The 26,446-nt window shown below is 29.2% G+C and overlaps 1 protein-coding gene across 2 annotated transcripts in view; it reads right to left on the minus strand.

Moving 5' to 3' along the window:
* LOC106678476 (hrp65 protein) overlaps positions 1-26,446 on the minus strand; it is a 95,243-nt gene that overhangs the window by 7,838 nt on the left and 60,959 nt on the right. Inside the window, exons 9-12 of one of the 2 annotated variants that reach the window (XM_014416997.3) lie at positions 26,082-26,272; positions 25,060-25,180; positions 24,794-24,810; positions 11,084-12,375 (exon numbers count right to left, since the gene is read on the minus strand). In XM_014416997.3, the coding sequence (XP_014272483.1) occupies positions 12,214-12,375; positions 24,794-24,810; positions 25,060-25,180; positions 26,082-26,272 (491 nt within the window). In that variant the 3' untranslated portion in view covers positions 11,084-12,213. Of the gene's footprint in view, positions 1-11,083; positions 12,376-24,793; positions 24,811-25,059; positions 25,181-26,081; positions 26,273-26,446 lie in introns of those variants that run through there. The other variant, XR_001342777.3, reaches the window with a different exon arrangement.

A 26,446-nucleotide genomic window follows, 5' to 3' on the forward strand; every position in this document is an offset into this window, starting at 1 on the left:
GGAGTAAATATTCTTTCAACACATTCAAAGTCAGGAAGGAATTAGTATTCTTTCAACACAATCAAAGTCAGAAAGGAGTAAGTATTCTTTCAACAGTTAAAGCCAGATAGGATTTAGTATTCCTTCAACACAGTCAAAGCCAGATAGGATGGATTTAGTATTCTTTCAACACAGTTAAAGCCAGATAGGATTTAGTATTCTTTCAACACAAATTGTCATTGTACATAATAACTTACTTAGAAGTCTTTATTTTACTTTTTGGCAATTGATGGAAAACCTCAATAAGGATTGAAGCCAGTTGTTAAATATTTATAGTGTTATAATTTTGCTTTCTTTAAAAAAAATTTTTTTTCTTTTAAAAGAAAATTTCAGTTGCTTTTTCTTTTTAACTTTTTAAAAAGTTGTCTAAAAAAAAAAAAAATGAAATAAAGTAAAAATAATCATTGAGCATCCTTACACCAGATTAAATCTCGACACTTTAAGTGAGTTTAAAGCAATACTAGGTAGGCTGTGCAGTTTGTGGTTTCACCTGTGTTAAATTTGCATCAAACAAGATGAAGCACAGGATCAAATGTAACGTTGATGAAAAATCATACAAAATTTATGAGTAAAAAGAAAAGGATGAATCACTAAAATAAAACAGAAAGCGCTTTAAGTTTGATGGCTTTACACTAAGTGAATACAATATCTTTTTAACAATACTTTCTTCTCCCCTGGTAAAAGTCTATACTGGATTTCTCAACCAAGTATACACTTTAAACCAGACGGTTAATGATTATTACTCTGTTCTTATGGGTTATTAACATGATAGTGTAAGGTCTAAAACCTTAACAAAAATCGGTCTATTTAAACCACAAATAATTTCTCCAACCTCACTCGTAGTTTAGAGTTTAGTACACTTAAACAAACTATTTATCAGCTCCTATAAATTTGCATTTATCTCAATTAACAAGAGCCAAACTCGTAACCAAAGTATTTTAATTAGATAAATTTTTAACAATTTAATTAGGAAGAATCATAATAGCTGGCCAATTCACTTTATAATCTTTATTATATGGCATCAAGAGCTCTTTATTGAATACCAAATCCAAGCAGGGGCAGTTTACTGAATGCCGAATCCAAGCAGGGGCAGTTTACTGAATGCCGAATCAAACAAAAAAAAATTAAAATGTAGAATCCAGACTCCTTACTCCAATTTGATATCCAGATTTCATTTCTTAATGTTGAATCCATACAATCTGAAAGATTAAAATGAGATATTCTGATATTTAAAGTTCAAATTATACAGAAATACATAACTATAATATTTAAAACTATCATAGTCATTTAAATATTAATAAAGTCATATATAATTAAAGATGTTCTAAAACATGAAGATGAAATTCCGAAAGTAATGAGTTCCAAAGTTGGAGCCGAATTATTTGAATTTTAAAGGAAGATTGTTAATTGACAATATATAATTGAAGGAAGACCAAAAAATGGTACTAAAAATAGTAGCAAAACTATTTAGTAGAACTTTATCGTGACTAAGACGATGCCAACAGGCAATGGTCAATTCCCTATCCATATCAACTCAGCCATGATGAAGACCTAAAATACAGGTTCAAATGTAACTATCAAATAAATAGTTTTTACTGCTATTTCTGAGATCATTTTTTTACTGATTTTACTACCTTCCTTCAATCCCAATATTTTGATTCCTTTCAATTAATAAAAATTTATTTAGTTTTCAGTTATTTAGTTAAGTACACATTTATTTTAAAATAGTAGAAGCTGTACAGCATCATCATGCAATGCTGAAAAAACTTTTAAAAATAAAACCCATATACATAATTAAAAAAAGGTTGTTTACTAAACTTAAAAGAAAGGTAAAGAAAATTATAAAAACGTTTTTAAGAAATTAAAAGAATAGTATTTTGTAATAAAACTAAAAAATAGATAACGAGAAAAAAAAATTAGCACACATAGGGTCTTTTAATTTACTATTTACCTAAGTATCTTAGATGATCCATATCCATCCGATACAACCAATATTGCAGTACCAGTGTTTACCTCCGGTCGGTGATATTGTTGAAGTCCTTACTCTCAGCTGTCATTAACCTGTGACAAACTTACCCGATCGAAAAATCAAAATGTGCATTACCAGAACCAGGCAATATCGTTAAGAATGACCAACAATTGAACTGTACAGTCCATCGATGGCCGAGATAGTGTTTTCGTCGGAATTATGTGATGTACTGAATAATAAAGATTAAAATGAAGATAATTGACAAGAAAAGAGGAAACCATAGTGGTAAAATGAAAAACGCTCTTTAAATCCAAAGGTGATATTATCACCTGGTCAAGAGACTCATAGAAAGTTTCCTAAAGAAACATAAAAAAATCAGGTTTTAAATTTGTCTGATCACAAGGTGCCTTGTCCTTTTCTCATGTTTATTAATACTTCAGAGTTGAGATGTTCGACAAAAATTAATAATAAGACAATATGTTAAGCATTAAGATGCACTAAGGCATGTTTTATTATGAATCTTCACATGAAGCCCTAACACTAATGATAAGATGCAAGGGCAACAGGATTAATTAACTCCATATCACTTATATAACTATTATTAAAAGAAAACAAAATTGCCTGCCGCTAAGGTCGTATTTTCCTCTCATTTTTGTTTGTAAAACAGATAAAAAGTTATTTAATTATTTCATATATGCTTAGAAAACGAAAAAAGAATAGCAGAGATGGGGGAAGAAGTAAAAAAAAATCCAATGGAAACTTCTAGAACATCAATCTAATTCACAAATTTACAAACCTTTACCTTAATTTTTCTGGAGCTGTTGAGGTGTGCAAAACCTCAAAAAGGTCCTCTGGAGAATAACAAATTTGAACTGAATTTCATCCCCTAATTTAATTAGTTTTGTTCTGCCAAGAAAACAAAACAACAAACCAAATTTTAGCACATTGGATCGAAAAGATACCATTGAAAGTGCCAAAATGTTGTAAGAAACAAATATACATGGTGTGTTCACAAAGTTTCAAAACTAATTTTTTCCTTAGTAGAGGAGGGCAGGCAAGCAGACCACTTTCACCGAAAGAGTGTAGTACTGAGGGATGTCTCCTTAAAATTTAAGAGAGTAGTGTAATTCGATAAACTTCTGAGCGAAACTGAACAAAACTTATACAGAGACCATTGCTATGATTAAAGAAGCCTATGAAGAAGAATCCAGTCACATGCAATGGTTTTTATATGTAATAAGTGGTTCAAAGATGACCATGAGGACGTTAAAGACGCTGAGAGACTTATAACAAGTCGAACTGATGATTTGGAAAAATAAGTGGACTTTGAAACACTTGTCATAAATCAGTTTTACACTGGAGTGGTCCGCCTTTTGAAGGTTCAAGAGATCAAACACGATTGAATCCTTCACCTCAGACACATCGCTCACTGCAACCAAAGTTTTGGTCAAGTTCATTGTGGCAACACTGCCTCAGCCCAACATAGCTCCTAGTGACTTCTTTTTCCTCAAATCAAGTGAGACCAAAAAGGGAAGCCATTCCAAACTAATCCAGCAGTCCAGGCAGCAATGAGGTTCTTTAAAAACCTTCACACAGGAGTTCCAAGAAGTCTATAAACAATGAAAAAAACGTTGGCAGCAATTTGTAGATGACTAAGGTTCATATTTCAAAGACTTATAGTTAGCCGTGAAAAAAATATTTACTGAGACCAGTATCGAAACTTCATGGATACACCATGTACATGTATCAGAATTTCCTAAAACCGTGTTCCTAACGCTTATAAAGCACATTTACTTTAAAACCCAACTGTACGAAATTTACTATAAGAAATAAAATCCATTCCTATCCCTCTCCGGTAACATTTGATACAGTCAAAAAGGCCTGGCAAAAATAAATATCTACAGTGGAAAAGACCAAAACTATAACTAACTTATTATTGAAAATAGCAGAAAATTACTAACCAGACAATTTTTCACCAATTCAGGGATCACGAGGAAAGAAAAAGATAAGATGATATGTAATCATAAGCGATGAAATAAAACTATCGATATTTCTTTTAAATAAATACTATATATTATCTGTATCCCCTTTTGTTAAACCCTTCCATGAAATAAAAATTTAAAACTTACCTTTCTCCAATCACATGACGTATAAGTAATATTTTTAATACAAAATATGACCAAATCGGGATTAACTTCTAGAGTAAAACGTATAAGTTTCACTCTAGTCTATCTATCCCATTTAGCCCATTGGATCTTAAAACATGTGTCTTGTAAAATGCTAGAAAAAAAGAATTAGTTCAGTTAATAAATTTCTTTTCTCAAAAAACAGATAGTTTTTACCTTGAAAATAAAAATTATGAAATAATTCATTCAAGACAAATAAAATGTTAACTTAATTAACTAATAAAATTTGGTTGATGTAATGTTCAGATTAACAAGAACCCATTGATATACTATCATACAAAATATAAATCAAAATTTTCTTTATCAATGAATTTGTTAAGACTCATCTTATTTTGAATAACTACAATTTACAGTTTTATATAAAAAGTCAGGCATGATTTCAATAATCCTTATGATAAAAATTATTTGGCAAGGAGAGCAGGAATTAGTATTTTATTACATCAAAAAATGACTAAAATTTAGCTTTTGGTAATGAATTTAAACAACAGAATGGCTCTTTTAATTCGGTTATAATTATTAATACCTACCTAATATAGTTCCATAAATACCCTAATATAAAAGAAAATTTCGCTTTGTAATAAATTATATTTTAACTCAAATCAGAGTTAATCTCTCACAAAAGTCAGCTATCCGCTGATAAAAAGTAAACCTCAACTTTCTTAGGTAATATAACCAACCCAATTAAGTATTAATAAGTACATAAGTACTATTAACCTAAATATTAAAAATTTTACACTAGAAGGAACAACATCATCTCTCTCTCTCTCTGCCCCCCACCCTATTAACATATTTATAAATTAAAATTTAATCACTACACATAATGTATTTTTATTAAGGTCCTTGCCTATATTTAAATTTTATTAAAGCTTTAATCATAAATTTCAATAATAATGATAGTATGAACTCTCTTCCTTTGTTGCGTACTCCTGAATGGAGTCATTCAATATGAAATCATCTAAGATTTTTTTTTTTTTTTTGTGGGTACAAGTAATTTCAACTGAATACATACCAAATATATTTCTGGGTGAGTAATTTTTTTTAAATCACTTTTTAAAAAAAGCATAAATACTTGATACTTGAATTTAATCAAGTTTTGAATTTCTAAAATGCATATGGTCTAACAACTGACTATGCTAGAGGAATATTAGATAGCTAATTTTAAACCTTATTCTATCAGCTTTCATATTATGTGCAACATGACAACTTTAAAACAAATAAATTATTTTTCACATATTTTTATGAGGCTTTATTGTTGCGACTATTTTATCAATAATTTGTCTAATCTTTAGGTACAAGTAAATGGTAAATGCACAATATTAGTGCTAAAAATGCACTTTTAAAATACTAATTTTCAAATACTTTTAGGGGGGCGGGAGACCTCTGCATGTTTGAGACAAAGGACTGAGAATGGGCCAGACTTTAGTTTAATTTATTATTATTAATTAACAATCCTAAACCTACAACACTTGCTTCTTTATTCCACTTTTTTTTTTTTAATAATAATTTACAAATCCCTCAAAGGGTTGACATCAAATATAAGATGATTAAAGGTAATTAAATTAAAATATTTTGATTTTTGGCTATTTTTTTATTTCACATAATTGTTATAGTGTGTTGTATAGTCATAAATTGTGTAAATGTAAAGGGATGATAAAAATTTAATTTTTTTATAATATATTATAGATTGGTCCAGATGATGGACATATGTCCGAAACGTTGATAACGAATAAATAAAGAAGTAAAAGCAGTGAGGATTTTTCCTTGAAAAAATAAAAAATACAATAATTTACACTTACGTTATTATTGTTTCCCCATAGGGGTGATATGTAATCACCTGTGTCTTGGTACTAAACCTTCTCTGATCGCAGTTATTAGTCAACAGATAACCATATCATTAAAATCTGACATCAGGTTTCTTGTGTATTTTGTGCCCGTGTTCTGAAGAATGTGGTCAAGATGATTTAGTTCACGTGAGAAATAGCAAATATAAATGCAATATATTCCAAAATAATAGCGTCATTTGTGGGTTTGACTTTTTTCACTTCCTTCTTCCATAACAGCAAACTTACCAAACATTTATTTAGACAGAATTGAACTCCTCGAATACGAGAATTTATAACTCATCATGAAAATTACAACAGGACAAACGGAAGAGATTTCCATGGATTAAATGATCTGTGTAATCTGAAAGCCTACTTTAAATAATTGTAAACTAACTGAAATATAACAATGGAAATTGGGGTGTGCTAGGTCAGATATAAATTGTGGACAGGATGCAACAATTTAGGTTATTGCAAGGTAAAATAGGAAGTATTATTATGCAGTCCGCAGAACAGAATTTCCTTACAAATTCCACATGAAACATAGCACCAAATCTTGAAGACATCTCAGTTAAGATTCCTCTAAGAGATTAAAATATTTTCAAGCCAACTTCTCCATACTTTTGCCTCATTGAATTCCATTGTTAACAATTTGATTTTGCTTAAATAGTACATGACAAAGAAATGCATTATGTTGAAGGACAAGCATTGCTTTTAATTATAGAAATGGTAAACATACTTGGAACTAAAACTAATCTCCATTATTTCATGAATCAATATCCTGAAAGTATATAAAATACATCACAACCACAAATAAAAGTTAAATAATTTCAAAGATGACCCAAATTTAAATTATCAATAAAACGATTATTGGATATATGAAAGCTAGATTTTTCCTCTTTTTTTTCCCATCCTCAATTAATCTTAAAGTTGACTTTCCTGAAGATAGCAACACTGAAAAACAAATTTAAGGAAAGAAAACAGTAATTCAAAACTAAGAATCAAAAATGTGTTTTGCAAACTCACGAGTTAAATTAATTCTTTGTTTTACTTTAAATAGAATAAGAGTTAAGAAGGTTAGGAATCAAGGTCGCAACAATATGTAAAAATAATCAAATAAATATGATATTTTTGAGGTAAACAAAAGGAACAATTATAATTTTCAGTGTTTTGTATAAGGAATAGTCAGACATAACTACGAAGCGGTATTACTATGATTAGCTAACACTATTCCGAGTCCTAAGATCTATTTAACAGTTTTATGAATCCTTTAATTAAAGCAAGCATCCTTTATTATTTGAAGTTTTTCATTTTAATTTCTGTTATTATTGCAATTATTGATGAAGCTTATATCCAAGAATGAGTAGAGTTCTTCCACAGTTAAGTAGAAATTCTTGAGAAAAAAAGTTAACCTACGACCAGGCACATAGTTCATACCATTTACAAACATGTTCGACTGATATGAATTCTTTTTAACTCAGGTTTAGATTCACATGATACTTCAGTTTTAATATGATAAAATTGTACTATATGCAGTCTAAAAATAAAAACAAAAGGAAAATAGACTCTTTCCAACCCTTGTTTCATAACGGAAGTTAACAGTATCCATAAATATAAGTAATAAACTTTAAGTAGTAACATTTTTTGGTTTATGATGGGTATGGATATTGTAAGATATATTATCAGAATTAAGTTAATATAATTAATTAAGTATAAGTTAGCATTGTAAAAGTCAGTGACATGCTTAACTATGAAACTAATAGTTATCAGCTTTTACTTCGTTATGAAACAAGGCTGTGGTATTCTTACATCTTCAATGAGTAATTGTACTTTAAATTCATATTAAGTTATGATTAATATTTATAAAACCATATAAGTTATATTATTTATTGATTTTTGTCATTTATAATCTCCTTGACTTTAATTAAAAGCTCACGCCTACATTTGCAGTCAAACCAATTGATCATTCAAAAGAACATCATGTCTAAATGCCTGTCTTTTATTAACAGCTAGCAGCTGAAATTGGCGGATTCTTTTGCTTTCTTTCTTATAATTTGGCCTTAGCTAAGTTTCACTTTTGACCGCAACCCTGACCATCTTCTTATATATCAATTTTTACGGTCAACTATATATACATATATACAATATAATTATTATAAATTAATTCTGTTTGATTTTTTAATTACATAAGGATTTTTTACTTGATTTAAAATTAACTTCTCTTCACTTACTGTTAATCTTAAGTTTATATGATTGCTGTTCAAATAAAATTAATTTTTTTTCTTCTCCTTTTTGTTAAATTATAACAATTAAATATTATTTTATGATTATACAATTTTCATTTTTTTTTTTTTAAATATAAAATAACTGAAATTAAACATTTAATTCCTTGATTCTTCACCCCTGAAGGAAGTCAAAGATTTTGAAATCTCCATCCAATATTACGATGATACTATGGTGTTTACTTATTTATTTGATTTTGATGTTCCCATGTAATTAAACTCAACAAGTAAAGACAATCCTACAACCAACTTTTACCAACCAGAATAAAAAGGTTAAACTTTTTTGGGGGTCCAAGAGCATTATGATTCAAAAATTTCTTAATATCGTTCTTCCCCCCATGGCTTCCGATTCTACAGTTTTAATACCTTCAAACAAAACAACCTTCCAATAATCTTATCTTTGAAGGCTTAACAATTCAACTCTTGAAATAAAAAATCACAAATCTATGATTTGTAAACACCTTCTTCCAGTAGCAAATTGCTTTGTTATTTCTACAACTCCCTCCTGGAATCTTAAAATATAAATCCTCCTCTACATTTTCAATTGAACGTTAATTAACAATATAAATCCTCTACATTTTCAATTAAACGTTAATTAACAATATAAATCCTTCAATTAAACGTTAATTAACAATATAAATCCTCCTCTACATTTTCAATTGAACGTTAATTAACAATATAAATCCTCCTCTACATTTTCAATTAAACGTTAATTAACAATCTACTGCTTTTAAGATGTAATTTATGTCCATTCAAGTTAAACATTACTCTATGCTTGTTAATTTATTTAGGCTGTATTAACAATTATAGATAATCTAAATATAACAGCAAGTAAATTTACATCAAGTATGTGCAACTGTTAGTCTGGTCAATGACAGGTTGATTACCTCCCATCCAGCTTGTAATTGAAAAAAATATATTTTTTAGAAGTTGACGCAACAGAAACCGCTGTCTATCACAACATCCAGCTGTGCACACTTCCACTACTACCAAACAGCTCCCATATCACTATCAAGATCTCAACAAAAAACCTGCTATCAACCAAGAATAACCCCTTTCACAGCAGCATCTGCCACAAGTACATAACATTTGAAAACGCTTCGCAAAACCAACAACTAACATTGGCACCACAAGCTAACAAAAGAAAGCATTTGCGTGTTCTATAAAATCATGGTAGATGTTAAAACTTGGATTTTATATGACTAGTTTGTTCTATTTTTGTTTTTAAAAAAAGAGACATGTCGGGAAAATAGTTTTGCACATACAGAAACAAAAGTAGTGGATAAAATTAGTACTGGGCCATTTTCACACTATTCCCTCCCCAAATTCCCAAATCGTAAGAGCCATTTTTGTAATATAGGAGTGTAAAGTCAACTACATTGGCACAGGTGATAAGCAAAAATAGAAGATGATACTGGATCAATTATTTGACACTAATCCCAAACTTTCATCCATTTTTGGCGAAATTTGACAACCATTTAAAATATATAGGTTTATACATGAAAATATATTAATAAGCCAAAGTAGTGTATAGAATTTGACTTATTTATACGGGATACTCTTATTACCAACTCACAAATTCCTTATAAATTCATAAAATTGGATTAACAGTTATAGTTCAGGATTTGACTACTACAGGAAGATATGGAACCAAATTTATTCCTTATAAAACCAGGATCAGCCAATAACAGTGTGCTTCAACAGAAATGGAATGGATTGTTGCCTAACAAGACACCTTTATCTAATTATACTCATTAATCCACATTTCCTCATAATTTAAGCAACTCCGCTCCCCCCTTTTTAGCCTTATCAAGCAACCCTTGTGTCCTTATGGGGGAACGAGTAAAATCAGTGAGTAAGACACTATGCTTTTTTTTTTTTATCTCCTGGGCCGAGTTCGAGATGGGGGAAAAACGGCCTCCTCCCCATGATCCTGACCAAACCACTTCCCTGAACAACCATTGATCAGGAAACAGTAATGTCTTAGAATGTACTGAACCTCTTGACACCTGACCCTTCATGGAGTACAGGTTTTCAGATCCTTATACCCAAATTATGTAAGAATATCATTCCAGGATTCTTAAAAAGCCATAAATAGAATATTGTTGTTGAGTATTAGGCAGAAGATGAAATTCTACTTTGCCAAGAAGCTATGAAATACTAAAAGAAATTGCAAGTTCCACATTCAATTTAGTCAAGTCAAGTAAATATTTTTCTATTATCAGCTTTTAAAATCAACTTTTATGTCATTTCATTTCAAGTTATGTTTTTCTTTTGTGCCTTTGTCTACTCTCTAGAATACTGCTGGTCCTTACTACTAATCTAACTCGGCCCCCTCTACTCACACCAGTTCACTCTACCACTCAGTGGCGGTTTCTCAGCAGTAAATGGACTCTTAGTAGTCAGTAACTGAACCACAAAATTTGACTACTTATTCAAGTAATATGGAACACCACATACACTTGATACATAATTAAAGCCATAATGTTTAATAATGTGTTTAAAAGTATATAAAAAATCTAATACATTTGTTTAATTTGAATTCTTAGTTATTTCAAGTATCAAAATACTAAACACTGAAATCATATTTAAGATAACGAAACATAATCGTAAATTTTCAAACCTTTAACAAAAAAGATTTTCCGTTCATCTAGGTTGAGATGTACGTAAACATTATTAGTATCAACTTTACTTACTAACCCCAGCCCAGCTATTTTGAACTACTAAATAGCATACCAACAATAGTTTAAGATGAAATTTTTATGAAAAAAGAAAGTAACACAAACATTGAGGAATAATTTATAGATTTATTTCGCTTAAAATACAAATGGAAAATTAATACATCAATCTGTTTATTTGTTACTAACTTAAATGCTAAATATTAAATGAAACCAAGCATACGGAGTTATAAACCATATTTTTTATTCAACTCTTGACTGGTTTCAAATCAATTATAATTAGCTACAACAACTTGTATAATCATAATTCATCACTTAAATAATTAAAATATTGCCAAAAAAAATTAAGTAAATGTTTAAGAGATAATTATAAGTTTCGTTATATCAAAGGAACAAATACCTAAGGGAAACAAAAAGACACTTGACACGAGGTACTGATACTGTCAACAGCCCAAATAATAAAGTTAATTAATAAAATTGAATTATTTAGTAAAAGAAAACCCAATATTTCTCATCTAATAAATAAATTAAACCTAGTTAGTGCCTAATTTATTGAAATTATTTTTCATCAAGTAAACTCTAAAAAATATTGGTCATTTGTGGTGTGACAAAATGATAAATAAATAGGAGAAACAATTTTAATTAACATTGCTACAGAGAGCGAGCCAACCAAAAGCATTTACAAGATAATAATATAGACTTTGATTTAGTAAAATATAACATTACTATAACCTTATTACATGTACTAACAATAAGCAATTAGACAGTATTGTCATTAATCACTTTATTGTTAGCATCTTTTGTTGCCTCTTGGTCCCCCTGAGGTATTTATTACTTTTTTTATTAAAAAAAAAAAAAAGAAATGCAGGATTTTAAATCGTTTCGTTTATTAACATGGAATTCATTATAGACTGCTATATAGGCAAGCACATCTAACATAAAAACATTCATTTAACCTATTTTGTTTCTCAAAAGAAAAGTTTAACTGCTAAACATTACTAACATTAAATTTCAAACATTGTTATGTAATCCTACATAATAATAGTAAAACATGATATAAAACAAAAAGCCATCAGAAAATGTTATTAAAGTCATATTTATTAATATATAGATACATTAACCTGCTCCTCCCATTGATAGAAAGAGCTTTTTATGTGATAAAAGATCAAACTCTATATATTTGTTGACCGATTAATCAACAGTTAAATATAAAGTTGAGTTAAAGTATAAAAACTGCATTTAATATCGGCGCCTCTTGTTAGGAAAATCTTCTTGCCCCCTGCGTTCCTGGTGTGCCCAACGACCTCCTGTAGGCCTCCTTGATCCCATATCGTCCATCTCTTGGCGGGCGCCTTCATAACCCCTGCTCCGGCTATATCCCATATCCATGTAATTCGCCTCCTAGCCGTTTCATTGTTATCATCACCATTAAGTTATCAAAAAAAAGTTGATAGTAAGAGGGTGGAAACAAGGCTGGTGAAAATTAACACTTATCACATATGGTATTGTGCCGATTGCTTAGGTTACTCAAAATAAGTAATGATTTAAATATTAGATCATTATAAATAATAATCAACTGGAACCCAACGTAAACAACATTAATTTGATCAAGGGACAATTACAGTATAAAATTGAAAACAATAATTTTCATTACAAGAGGATCCCCATGGAGATAGTTATACAATAAATGAACAGTTTAAATTTATAAAAGGGGATTTTAAACAGGAAAAATAAAAAGTGTAATATAAACTTCCTGACTGCAAAGGTGAGAAGACATGCCATAACACAAACCAACTTCATCTTCATTAAAGCCACAAATAACGTCTTTGTATAAAAATGGAAAAATCACATTTTCCCTTCATTTATTTACAAGTCAGCAGTCTAAATAATTTAATTTTAAAATTTCATTATTATCGAGAGCTCATCACCTCATAATTATTATCATTAAATCAGTTTCAATAAGATTATAGAGATAGAAGGTTAATCCAGAAACCATGAATTTCAAATATTTACACAATTAAAAAACAAATATCACTAAAGAGATTAAAATTGTTAAAATGTAGAACTACCTAAGATTCGTTTTTTCTATTATAAGTTAGAGTAAATAAATTCCTAAAATCATTAACATTATACCTGAACCATAACACCATCAAATCATATTCATGTACATAATAAATATACTATAAACTGCAACTAACTTGAAATATTTAAAGAAAGCTGAACAAAAATAAAATAAAAAATTAATTTTTTGTTTGCTATTTGCATTAAATCTTAATTTTTCCCTGGGCTAGCAATACGATTCAACTATCTAATATTTAAAAATATAATGTTTCACTGAAGAATTAACTTATTCAGTTAATTCAACATATTTGTAGAAAATTAAAAAAAAAAAACTACCGATTATAAAAAGTGCCCTGCTTGCTACAGATAAGGTGCTAAAACCATATTTACAAGTGAGTGAAATAAAATAAATAGGAACACTACAAATGATAATAAGCTTCAGAAAAAAAATCCTATAAAAGAAGTACTGACAGTGGGTTCCATACACATAGGCCATGCCGGTCAGTATTAGCTGGCGGCTCATGGGTTCCATACACATATGCCATGCCGGTCAGCATTTACTGGCTGATATATACCAAACATGGATCTCATGATGACCGGTATTGAATGGCTGAAGGAACCCACAAACATTAGCAATGTAGGTCAGTATTTGCTGGTTGGAAAGTCAATCCATGTAAGCCATACAGGTCAGTATAGCTGAGCTGGCTGATGGGTTCTATACATGTATACCAGGCCGGTCAGTAATTGTTGGCTTGTGGGCATTATAAATGTAATCCATGCAGGTCGCTATTAGTTGGCTGATGGGTCCCATACACATATGCCATGCTGGTCAGTAATCGCTGAACAGAAGGAATGCCTGAACAGTAATGCTAAGTGTTCTGTAGGTTGGAACTCTTCTGTACAGTCATATCATTGTATGTTAGTTTCTACTTCAGTCTAATTTTATTTTTTTAATTAATGGGTAAAAAGTAGCAAGTAAAAGATTTGAAACAATCACAAAGGATGAACGAACCTAATTCCAATTGAAAGAATTCTGGTTTCAATTTAGTCAATCATACATTTTCCAAGTTGAAGTCTAATACATAACAAGTAAAATGAACTGATCTAAATGCTAAGAATGGCATAATTTTGTTTAATTTATTTGTCTTCATCCGTAAATCGTTTATCTATCCATATTTTAAAGTTACAACATATATTTAACGCACAACTAAGATCTAATATATATCTAAAATAAAGGGATGGCTTATGGACTAAGAAACTAAATAATTAATTAAATTTCAAATGAGTCATTTAGGATCAAAACCAGCCAGGTCAATTTTATAAATTTAACAGCTGAGCTAGAAGAGAAAAAAAAATACAAAATATTAATTTTTGAACAAACAAAAAGAATAGCCTAAGTGTGAATGACATCTAGAAAGGGCTGCTGCCTCTACTAGGATGCATCTAAATGCTACGTATTAATAACTATTATATCATATTTATTTTTATTGCTTTAAAAATATTGGTAAAGAAAATTTACACTTTTGTGAAATTTATATTTTTTTTTTTTTTTTTCAAATGAAATTAAAGGTGGACATAGCAGGTTTTGATTCTGAACAACTCAAGTAGAAGCATAGTAAAAGATGAAAATATTTTTTCGAGACAAAAGATATTCACGTTTAGTTAAATCAAGCAAAATATATCTATTTTAGCACTATAAAAGAACTTTGTTGTTAGTTGATTATGCTGATAATGTTAATTTTTTTTTTATATATATAATAAGGATGTGTTCAATTAAAACTGTGTAAACCAACAGATGAAGGAACAATCAAACATTAACATGACTATTTCATTATGATTCATTGTTACAGGACTAACTTCCAAAATAAAAACATGAGTAACTTTCTCATTCGACTTTCACCAATCGTGTTTAAATTAAAAAACTGCTCACCCATAGCAGGATAATTCAAGGCTCATCAATGTTAACTTGAAAAATTCAATAATCTTATCTCATAGAGATGACTTAGATTCATCAACATCATAATTAGTTAATCATTAATAATCAATTTCATATAGAAATATCTACTGCTACAGTTTTTATATCAAATTAAAAAAATCATATAATTAATTACTTATCTTAGAAGATAAATAAAAACTAACTAAAGAATAAATATTAGCTCTCATATTTCAGTATGTTGAATAATAAAAAAAATGTTAAATAATATAATATGCCTTTTAAGTTTTGTCTTATCAACATTTCATTTATAAGATAATCAATTGGAAAAGCAAATTAATTTTTTTTTTCATTAAGCTATAAATTAATAATATGATTAACAAAGTATTAGAAACAGATAATTAAGAAAAACCAAAATCCTCTTTCCCAGAAAAAATGTCTTTATTTAAAAGACCAACATCTCAAGAATTTGGATTTTATATTAGTTGAAGAAATAGCAGAAGTAGAGTTTCAAAAATATTTTTATAAAGATAAATAATAGAAATGTTATGTTAAAATGCATAAGATTAAACTCATAAGTCGATTTTTTAAAAAAGAATAGAAATGTATTCTCTTCTTATCTTTTAATATAAATTTAAACAAATCAAAGCATCAATACATATGTGATAACAATTTCAACCGCCTGAATACCACCCTGTAAAATAAAATAGTTAAAACATTTTATCTGGAATGGTATTTCGATCAATCAAGGTCAAGAAATCAAAGTTTTTTATCCCGCAGCAGCATGCTTGTGGTTGTGGTAAAGTTTAAATTAAGAAAATTTAAATAATATTGTTAATACAGGATTCGAAATGCCATTCCAGAAAAAATATATAAATAAGCACATTAATAAAAAATAAATATATATAAAATAGAAAAATTATTGCATCAGTTTTGAGAAAACTGGGAAAATAAATATATTTAAAAATATAACAGACCAAAATATAGAACTCAATAAAATGAATAATCACAGCCAACATTTCAGCATTAAAGCTTCAAATGGTGAGTCCACAGAACAACGTTAATGTAAAGCCTATCAGTGGATATGGATCAAATTCTAAAAAGTTGTACTTGACTATGATAAAAATATACCCTTCAAAAGTGGGAACAGCAACGGAAATAATATAAAAATAGTTTGCCAGCTCGGAATGGTTTGGATACATTTAAGAAGTTAAAATTTCCTCAAAATCACAAATAATGTATATATAATATTGAAATACAAAGCACCATCATAAAACAGGTATTGGAGAAATGTAAACATGACAAGCAAACTTTAGAAAGTGACTCTCTCAAATTAGAACCAGATATTCATTAGCTTTAGGTTACACATTATTAGCAATAATAAAAAATACTCAATTATTATAGAACCAACTGAAAAGACAGAATTTAATAACTATTGTTAAAAACAAAAAATTAAGAACTAAAATGCAATGCAGCTAAAACAAACAACAGAAATCAGAACAAAACTAACATTTCTAATCAAACATTACATAAAGCAAGACACTGTTGAAAACACCTTTATGAATCTTTTAACAGTGAATGAATTGATAGATTCTCAGAGATTTAGGTTGGAAATTAAGCTGTAGCAAAAATGAATCAACTGTATTTGCCTACATCACACTAATAAATCCCATATTACTATCTTAATAAATAGTTGGCAATTCTCTAAACTGGACGTTTCATTTAGGCAGTGATGGATTCCTACTGGTAGGCTGTAAGTTTAACTTTTGCAGATCTCTTAAATTGAAGCAGACAAATCTTTTCCTGTGGGGACCATAATTAAACAGAGGTGTTCCCCTTTCTTGTAACAAGATATAAATTCATTACCAATCAATGATAAGGAAACTAAAACAAAACCTTGATTAATTTCAAAAAGGAAATATACCAAACCTTTCATATAAATCAATTTGGGAGTCCAATAATCAATAGTTTTCAAAGATTAAATATTCCACTTAAGATTTAACCTTGGAAAAAGTTCTCTTTCCATAATGCAATAAAGGTATGATATAATATGGCCATTAGAATTAATCAAATATGTCTTATGACATAATGAAAAAAATATAATTAATACTTAATAAAAAACAATGATTCTAAGATTTAACAACTCCAAAGCCAGTTAGTACTTTTTCAGATTTCTTTTTTTTAATTTCTTCAAACTTATGGCCAGCTAAGAGATCAGTGGAAGTACAACCGGTAAGATCATCAGACCAAGCCAATCAGATCGGTGGAATACCAAGCCAATCAGATTGCTTTCGTCATTTGGTAATTATGTGGTTTCAATATTCGTGTTAAATGAAACTGTTGTCCTTGCTTGTTCAATATTATTCATAATACTCGATCAGAGCTAGTAGATATTTAGAATATAATATTACTATGGAAAAGTTTGTTATGAAAAACTAATCAACTGACAACCATAAACTAAGAAAATATAATTATTTACTTATAAAAGTAATTAATTTATGATTAATATCAGAATATAAAAAACTGATAACAGGAAAAATATTGTAAAAAAAAAAAAAATGTAAATTCTTGAAGTAAGAAAAAATTCTATAGGTATCCTACGAATATTAAGATGAGATTTATCATCAATGAAGCATTGATTTTTTATAATTTTTGAAGTATTGAAGTCATATTGTTGATTCTTCTTAATTCATGGTTCAAACGACGAAATGTTTTAATACCATGCTTCATTTAGTTATATCAGTAAGACGATTACTGCCCACATTGCCACTGTATCATTTTGTCCAACATCCATAAACCTTTCAAAAAACAGTGGAGGAACATACCGTATTAACAATCTTAAAAGAGGATACTTAGTTCAAAAAATATTTACTTTTTTTTTAACATATATATATATTTAGTTATCTTGCCACTTTTTGATAAAAGAGCACAGAATTCGAGGATCTTTAGAATGTGTATTAAGAATTTCTTAGTAAACAATTGAAACCAAAATAAATAATAACCCAATAAAAATGGGGAAATGAGTTTATAATATTACAAAAACTAAATGAAATATAACTGGAACTATTTCAAAAACAAAAACATTCATGTAATTAAATTTAAATTAAATTAATTATTCTTTTTAGTACAAAAGGGAAAAAAAAATAATTTTTTATAAATATAAAAGGTAAGAGACTATTCCAATAGTCAAGGTAACTGGAAAAGTTATTTTTTAAGACTCTTGGCATATCAAGTCGGAAACAAGAGGGGAATGACCAATTGATTCAATAACTGATAAATTTAAACATTTTTCAGCAGCAATATTTACTTCGAACTAAACCACAGAATAAGTGAAAACACTTAAAAACATCATGGAATGGCAATAATTAGTGGTAAGATGGCATGAGTTACTGTTCCTTCTTCAACAAGAGGACAACACAAGCTCACTATCCATGGCACCGCCTATGAAAACAGGGAGAACTACAACCCGACAGGGCTAAGCTCCAACCTATTCAAGACCGGCAGATTAGAGCTCTGTTACGTACCTTGATCAAGCCATGATAGGTTAGAAGAACCAGCCCCGAGTGTGGCCTAGAGGTCAGTCACTTATCTACTCTTAGCAGCACGCTACATTTAAGGATAACCTTAACCTCATAACCTCAGGACTCTCACAAGTAAGCAAATGCATGCCTTTTTATCGACAGCTCAGTGTACAACAAATGGTGACTCCACATCTCAATAATAGAAGCTATTTTCCCTCATTATTAAATCAAAATGAAATCAACACAACAATATTCTATCCATTTTTTAGACTACTCCCCCCCTCTATACAATTATTGTCTTTTATTCTCAATAGATCAGTTTAATTTCCATTATCCAATTGCTTTATTGTGACAGTTCGAACTCAAATTGAGGTCAATTAAGATCCCCCATATTTTGGATTTTAGGGCAAAACCAGAGCACTTCTTGTTCATTTGCTTGGTTGCACTTATGATTCATTTACTAGCTCAGACCTTAATTATCCAGTTTGAAAAAAAAATTTTTTTAAAAATATTTTAATTCCAACACCAGAAATATATATACAGCTTTTAACCCTGTTCCACTGGGACTACTTTTGAGTCTTGGGAAATTAGTCCCTGCCTCCATTGTTCAAAAAAGATCAGCATAACCAATCAATTAGCTAAACCAAGATTCTCAGGGTATAACTTCAAAGAATGAGCTAGGTTTCCCGTTACTCATAATCATCATAACTCACTATGAAAGTGGATTACAAGATAAGATAACAACTAAGGATTGCTACTTGAAGCAACAATTTTTTTTATACAAATTTTACCGATTGGTAATCAGTAATATTTATTAGTTATGATCAAATATTTTTATTATTCTCTGTTGAATTTATCATAAGTCTATTTAAAGTTATTGCCTCATTTTTGAGTTAAATTCCCTGCAAAAAGTACTAATAAATATTTCAATATATTAGAGAAACCTTTTGATTCATCATGCCTGTACCGTTGGAAGGTTCAAGCTATCAAACTTTCTAAATAATAGTTTACTAAACAAAAGCCATGAGCCTTTTATACTTAAATGACTTTTTTTTTTAGACAGGATCCAGACCCAATCTGAATGCCACGTAGACAGCCCAACTTAATGGGCATATTGGCAAGTAACAAAACCACAAGCATTAACATGACAGTTACAATGATGTCATATGATATATCTGTGTATATACATCCAATTCAGAAAATATATAAAAAAAAAAGAAGGATGAATTGACTTAATGGAAAGCAAAATATTCTCTGACAATAGATAAGACCAAATCTTTTATACTAACTATTTATATCACCACCTGGCAACTTAAAGAAACAAATAATAACAGCAGTGAACAGTGAAAAAAAATAGAAATACAGCTCTCAATTAAATGTGAAATGCAAAAGGTTATGGCAAACATCACTTTTATCTGTCTCCGAGTGATCCGCAACGAAACAGGAGACAACAAGATGTGCTTCCACAACCACTTAATACAATGCTAAACTGCTAGTCAACAAATTTAAATGATATGAAATATAAAACTTATTATTCCCAGGACCTATTAAGAAACTTGTTGATATAATTTTGTTTATTTTTTTTTAATAATCAAAACCAATTGTAGGACTTCTTACAATCACAGGAAAAAACCAAATTGCTACTGTCCAATAAAAATTGTTGTTGAAACTATAAACAAACAATGAGGAAACAACCAGCTTCCAAGAAACTGATCTCATTTTGTTTGGAAGGAAAATGAGAAAAGAAACAAATCAAAAGTCTCACACTTAATGATAAATGAAGAAAATTCAAATAAATGAAATCATCTTTTCAAATGAAATCAATCCACATAATACTAAAGATATCTGAACAAAGAATTAGGGACATCACTGGCCAGACCAAATGTTTCTTCTTCAGTTGAACCTTAAATTCAAAAAAACAAATTTTCAAAATAAAAAATGAGAAATTATTTATTGTCTCCTATTTTAGACACTTAAACAATAACTAGAGAATGAACCTACAAACAGAAAAAATAAACATATATTTAATTAGTAAAATCCAAGATATTATCAGGTAAGATTAAGCTTACTTAAATTAATTTCAAGTGTACTAAAAGAAAACACTCATTGTTGTTAAAGTAAACTAAATGAATACTAAGATATAATAGAAGATTATATCATTCAAAGATATCAAACGTACTATCATACTTCTTTAAACCCTAACCAATACAAATATAAATCTTTTAACTACACTGCTAGAATAAACGCATTTAATTAGAGTAGAACTTTTACTGTCCTAGTTAAAAAAGTAATAACATATTAGATAAAGGAACAAGTTGTAAGAAGTTTTACCATTTAACTTATTACTTTGTTAGCTTTAAATTATCTAGTATTAAGCCTAAGGATACTATCAACCACTATCAAACCCTCCTATTTCTAGATTTCCATAAACAAATATTTTGGATAAAATTATAATTTTTGGAATTCCATGTCTTCATAAAAATTAAGCTTAATAGATATACTTTTAACAAACTATGAATTATTTATTATAAGAATAAGATATAGGAGGTTTTGAAAGGATATAAGCTCATAACGAAATTATATAGCAACATTACATTTACCATGCAATATAAAAACTAATTATTTTTTTTTTTAAGTATACTGATGAAGTAATATAAAACAGACAAGAAAAAATGGCCTAATAGATTTATTGCAACTGTGCTACTAGTTAAGTGTTGTATTTGAATAGTTAATTTTATTTTGTTTTAAACTCTTCAAGATACTTAGTCCCTCAGGAGACTACAACTAAAATGTACTTCAATGTGCTTCAAGCTTTGTTCCGTCAGACTGCTTAAATTAATATAAAAATCATTTTTATAATACTTAAATATTAATCATTATAAATTAAATTGAAACCATTATTCCTCTTTCTAAATGGAAAACATTTTTTTTTATTGTTGTACAGCCCAAGTTGTAAATATAAAGAAAATCAAATATTCCTCATCAATCCTTTTCTAAACTAAATGACCATATCAGTTGGATCAAATAATAATTTTAGAATTGTATTATCAATTTATTAACCGCATCGGTTGGATTATATGACAATCTATGTATTGCGTTATTAAAATTAACAACCGATACATTTAGAAAAATTATGAACCATTAATATTACTATTTTATCAAGAGTACAAGTAAGTTTCCACCATTTGGCAAAAGCTGGCCCTACCAAAAGGTTTTGCTAAAATTGTCAGATGTAAGAAGTAAATTATTATAAGTTTGGTTATCCAATAACAACATAGCTTTCAAGTATTATTTACTCAATCACATATCATTTTCTTTTGCATGAAAATATCAAATTTTGTGCCTAATAAGCGTCATTGGATGTTTAATTTACTTCTTTAATTTGAAGAAATATACAGCAGGGGAGCATCAATTACTTGTAAAAAGATATGGTAAGGCTGCTTCGGTACAAAGACATGAAAACCATTACTGGAACTCTAGAATGAACATAATGCGATTGAGCCAAGTCCTCAAGGAAAACTACGCCCATTACTCGTTCAAACAAGAATACTAAATTACAAACTTATCTACATCCAATCACAAACTACTTAACAACACTCAATTGGAAAGTCCTACCCCACCAGCAAGAGTATTCACCAGACATTGGCCCTTTTGATTATCACTTGTTCTGATTGATGACATATCGTCTCTCTAAGCAGAGCTTTACACTCTACATCATATGAAGATATTAAAATTGGGTTGATATGTGGAGTCTCAAAAGATGAAGAGTTCTTCAGTGACGTGGTATCCGAATACTATCAGATAGAATAGTGGCTAATGTACAGTACTTTGGATCAAATAGAATGTACCATTCTTTCACGATAAATATCCTAATTTTTGATAGATAAGGTTGGAAACTTAGTTGTACTCCTCATAGCTTGATTTCATGTGAATGTTTACTTTCTTCTATTGAATTAATAACTTAAGAGACAAAATAATAGCTTAATAAAATATTGAAATATACCGAGTAATGAATCACTCATGTAAATAAATATTCACTATTCAAAATACCATTTAGATGACATAACAGTTATTGACCAGGCACTCCTGACAATTTAAGGTCAGAACCATAATTAAAAAGTTAAAAAAATCAGATAAATCAATGTAATAGAAAAATATCAATTATCGAATATATATTTACGATAATAATTTTGAATTCCAACAATACTATGATTTTTTTAATCTTAATAAAAATTTTGAAATCATGAACAGCAGTGTAATCTAAATTAATGGAAGTTTATAAAAATCATCCAAATCATGTTCAATCGTAGAATCGCAATTAACAAACCAACAGTATTCAGCTATAAAAACTTTGAAATTCACCGATTGGCTTAAAATTGGTAAAAAAATTTGTATTACATCAAAAAGCTCAAGGAATTAAATAAAGAATTTGAATCCATTAAATTAATTAATATGCCATATACATTTTAAGTAAAATTACTAGTGATATTCATTAATTCAACTTTTATTTATCAAGTATTTACTATCTTAAATTGTTTCATTTTCAGAGATGAACAATTTTTTAATAAAACAGAATAAAAAAGTAAAAAGTCGGTGTTAGTCAAGAGGTGTACAATTACACATCAAGTTACCATGTTTCAGATATAGTCAACACTAAAATTACTAATTAAGTAAACATATATTATGAAAATATCAAGACAATATTACGAAGGCAGTGAAAAATATAACTAAACTTTTAGTTTAGTTTTCTTTTTTAACTGGTATGTATGGTTCAAAAGCCTTAATAACTTTATATCATACACATTAATAAAAAATGTACAATCGTTTTAATGAAGTGATCTATGATTATATCCATTAATAATTTATTAATACAAAATATTAAAAAATAGATTAATGTGTTAACACTTCTAATTGATTCAGAATGCTCAAAAATTCTGTTTATTACAGAGGCAACATATTGAGATAGATAAAGATATGGTCTTTTTCTATACCTTCCCATGAGGAAAAATATTGTAAATAGTTATAAAATATAAAGTTAATTATCAAAATATCAATATGTATATTTAATGATGAGAAATATCAATTATTAGAATCATGAAATTTACATTGTTTTTAGAAAAAATAATTAGCAGAGGAAAATCAGCTCAATATTATTTACATAACAGTCTCTCAACACTCTTCATAAATACTTAAAATAAAATTATACCTTAGGCGATGAATAATAACTTCAAGGAGTTTATATTTACTTCTATCTTAACCTCAATTTACAAGATAATTATGAAAAATACTATCTGTATTTATAATAATTAAACAGTTAGCTTTAAACTAAACGTCAATAAGTACAGAACATCTGCTAAGTTTGAAACTTTAGCATCAACATATTTCAAGAAAAGAACACCTGCTTATTTAACACTTTGATTTAAGCTAACATCAAAATATTTTATGAACAAAACATCTTAATTTGTACTTAATGCAAGTATGCATTAAAATGGAAATGTTTTGATTTGGTGAAAATGAAGAAAAGAATATCTGCTTATTTTAGAACTTTTATACCGGTAAGCATAAAGGGCAGGGAAGCATGTGCTTAATTTTTAGAACTTTAATGTAAGTTAGCATCGAAAATCTTCCTGAAGAAAAGTAAACTAAACATCAGAGACCAGACTCCTCTAAAAATATACTATATATCAGTGAAAGTCAAGACAAACTAAGTATGTCAAATTGTTTAAAATTGAGTGAACAGACATCAAGGCATCGTTAAAGTTAGTTATATTGATTAAGACGGAAGTTGCTTTCCATTCAGACTTTTTGTTCAATGGAAATCACCTTGGTTTCACTAGTTTTAACACAATTTAAAAGACGTCCCAAGCAATATTTAATTTAAAAAACTGAATACATAAATTCTTATAATAAAATAGGATATTATCAATCAATAAGAAATATTAACAAGAGTTTGTCAATCTAAATCTAGACCAGCAGTGAGCTGTCATCAAATTCAGTAATTATATAAGTTTATATTAGAACTTAAGTTCATTTTGAACAAAAACATTCATATAAAATGTTAATAAAACATTTTCATCAAGAACTGTGAAATTTTAAACCAGTATAACACAAATGAAATGGTTAATCACAGTCGGAAATAGTTCACCAATCAAAAATCATGTCACCAAACCATTCAAAGGAGTAAGAATAGAAAAAAGTTTAAAAACAATGAACCAGACCTAATCATCATTATGACTAATTGGTTTTGTAATCGTGAATAAAATTAATTAAAAGTTATGAATTAAAATAAAAAATCATTGCTTACCACTGCACCTCTCTGGCCTATAACAGAAAGAAAACTATGAATTAATATCATCATATATTAAGTAGAAGGACTTGATAATATCATCATATATTAAGTAGGAGGACTTGATAATATCATCATATATAAAGTAGGAGGACTTGATAATATCATCATATATGAAGTAGGAGGACTTGATAATATCATCATATATGAAGTAGGAGGACTTGATAATATTATCATATATTAAGTAGAAGAACTGGATAAATGTTAAATAGAAGTGTCCTCACCACCATCGTAGTTATAGGCAGGATCAGTTTCATAGTCCAAGGGTGCTTGCGAATCCTTGTAGGCGGCTCCAGGTCGTCCAGTACTCTCTGTCTGGTCCATCAAGCTGTTCATCTGGTGAGTCTGTTCAAACACAACAGGCATTATTTCCAACTTAAGCTTTAACATCCAATCCAATCCTTAATAAAAATGATATATTTAATATCAAGAGTAAATATTAACTATAAGTAAATCATAAATATAGAGTAAAGAAACTAAGTCAAGTGTAACTCACTCTAAAGAAAATCAGTAATACGGAAATCTCGGATCTTAGGGGTCATCAGCATTATGGTTGTCCTAGAATGTTTACCAAGTTAAAAAAACTTAACAACTCAGTTACAAGAATCAAAAATTGTTATGAGTTTAAAAATACTGTCGGTGGTTTAGGAATTGGCTGCAAAGGATACCCTGAGGGATTACATTTTGGTAGGCTCTTAATGCCACTACGAACATTGCCCAGAACAACCTGCCAATAAACAATAATGGGGACGGAATAGAGGAAGAGGGGCCGATACTGAAACCTGTTAGAATCAGGAGTGTGAATGGAACAACATCGATTGCCAGTTTGGGCATGTGTTTTAATTACCAGTGGACTAAGAAGCAAAAGGGTTCTTGGAAATTAATCCACAAAATAAAAGACAGGTGAGCAGACCCAGAACTGCGTGCATACAGTACCCTTGAAGGACTTGGAAGACAGTGGACAACCAATTCCTAAAATTAAAAATAAGGCCATGCATAATTACAATTGTAATGGCGGAAAGGCACTAAGTTAGCAAGAGAAAAAAGGTATTTCAATTTTTCAATTATATTAAATAAATTAATAACAAGTAGTTTTTATAATAATGTCCTAGGAATTTACTACCCCAACATCAGAGGTGGGAAAGAAAGCTACTTGGTGATAAGCAAATACGGTCCGCTTATGTTTCTTAAAAGCAAGTTATAACGTACCAACTGTAATTTTAAAGCTAGTATAATCTATGCAGACCTGCATGAAGAGACTGTTCTCTTGCTGCCTCCTGCGCAGCTCATCCTCATGGTGGAGCATTCGCCTTGAAATTTCCTCTTGCTGCCTACGCAGTGCTTCTTCCTCGGCAACTCTCTGCTCTTCAGCTTGGCGTTCCTTAAGTTCCCATTCCCTCTTTTGCCTTTCACGGTCCATTTCCCTTTGTCTCAATTCTGAGAAGAAGGCAGGAATAAAAATATAAATAACTATTTATATATAACAATTTAATTTTAACATCATGATAAAATTTAAAAAAATACAATTCTATTACATTCAGAAAAACTAGATACGCTAATAAATTATAAATAAGCAAATGAACACAATATTTTAAGACGCAGAGTACAAAA

This window comes from Halyomorpha halys, unplaced genomic scaffold (genome assembly GCF_000696795.3).
Source record: "Halyomorpha halys isolate HHAL.00 unplaced genomic scaffold, Hhal_1.1 Scaffold145.1, whole genome shotgun sequence".
In the NCBI taxonomy this organism is placed as follows: domain Eukaryota; kingdom Metazoa; phylum Arthropoda; class Insecta; order Hemiptera; family Pentatomidae; genus Halyomorpha; species Halyomorpha halys.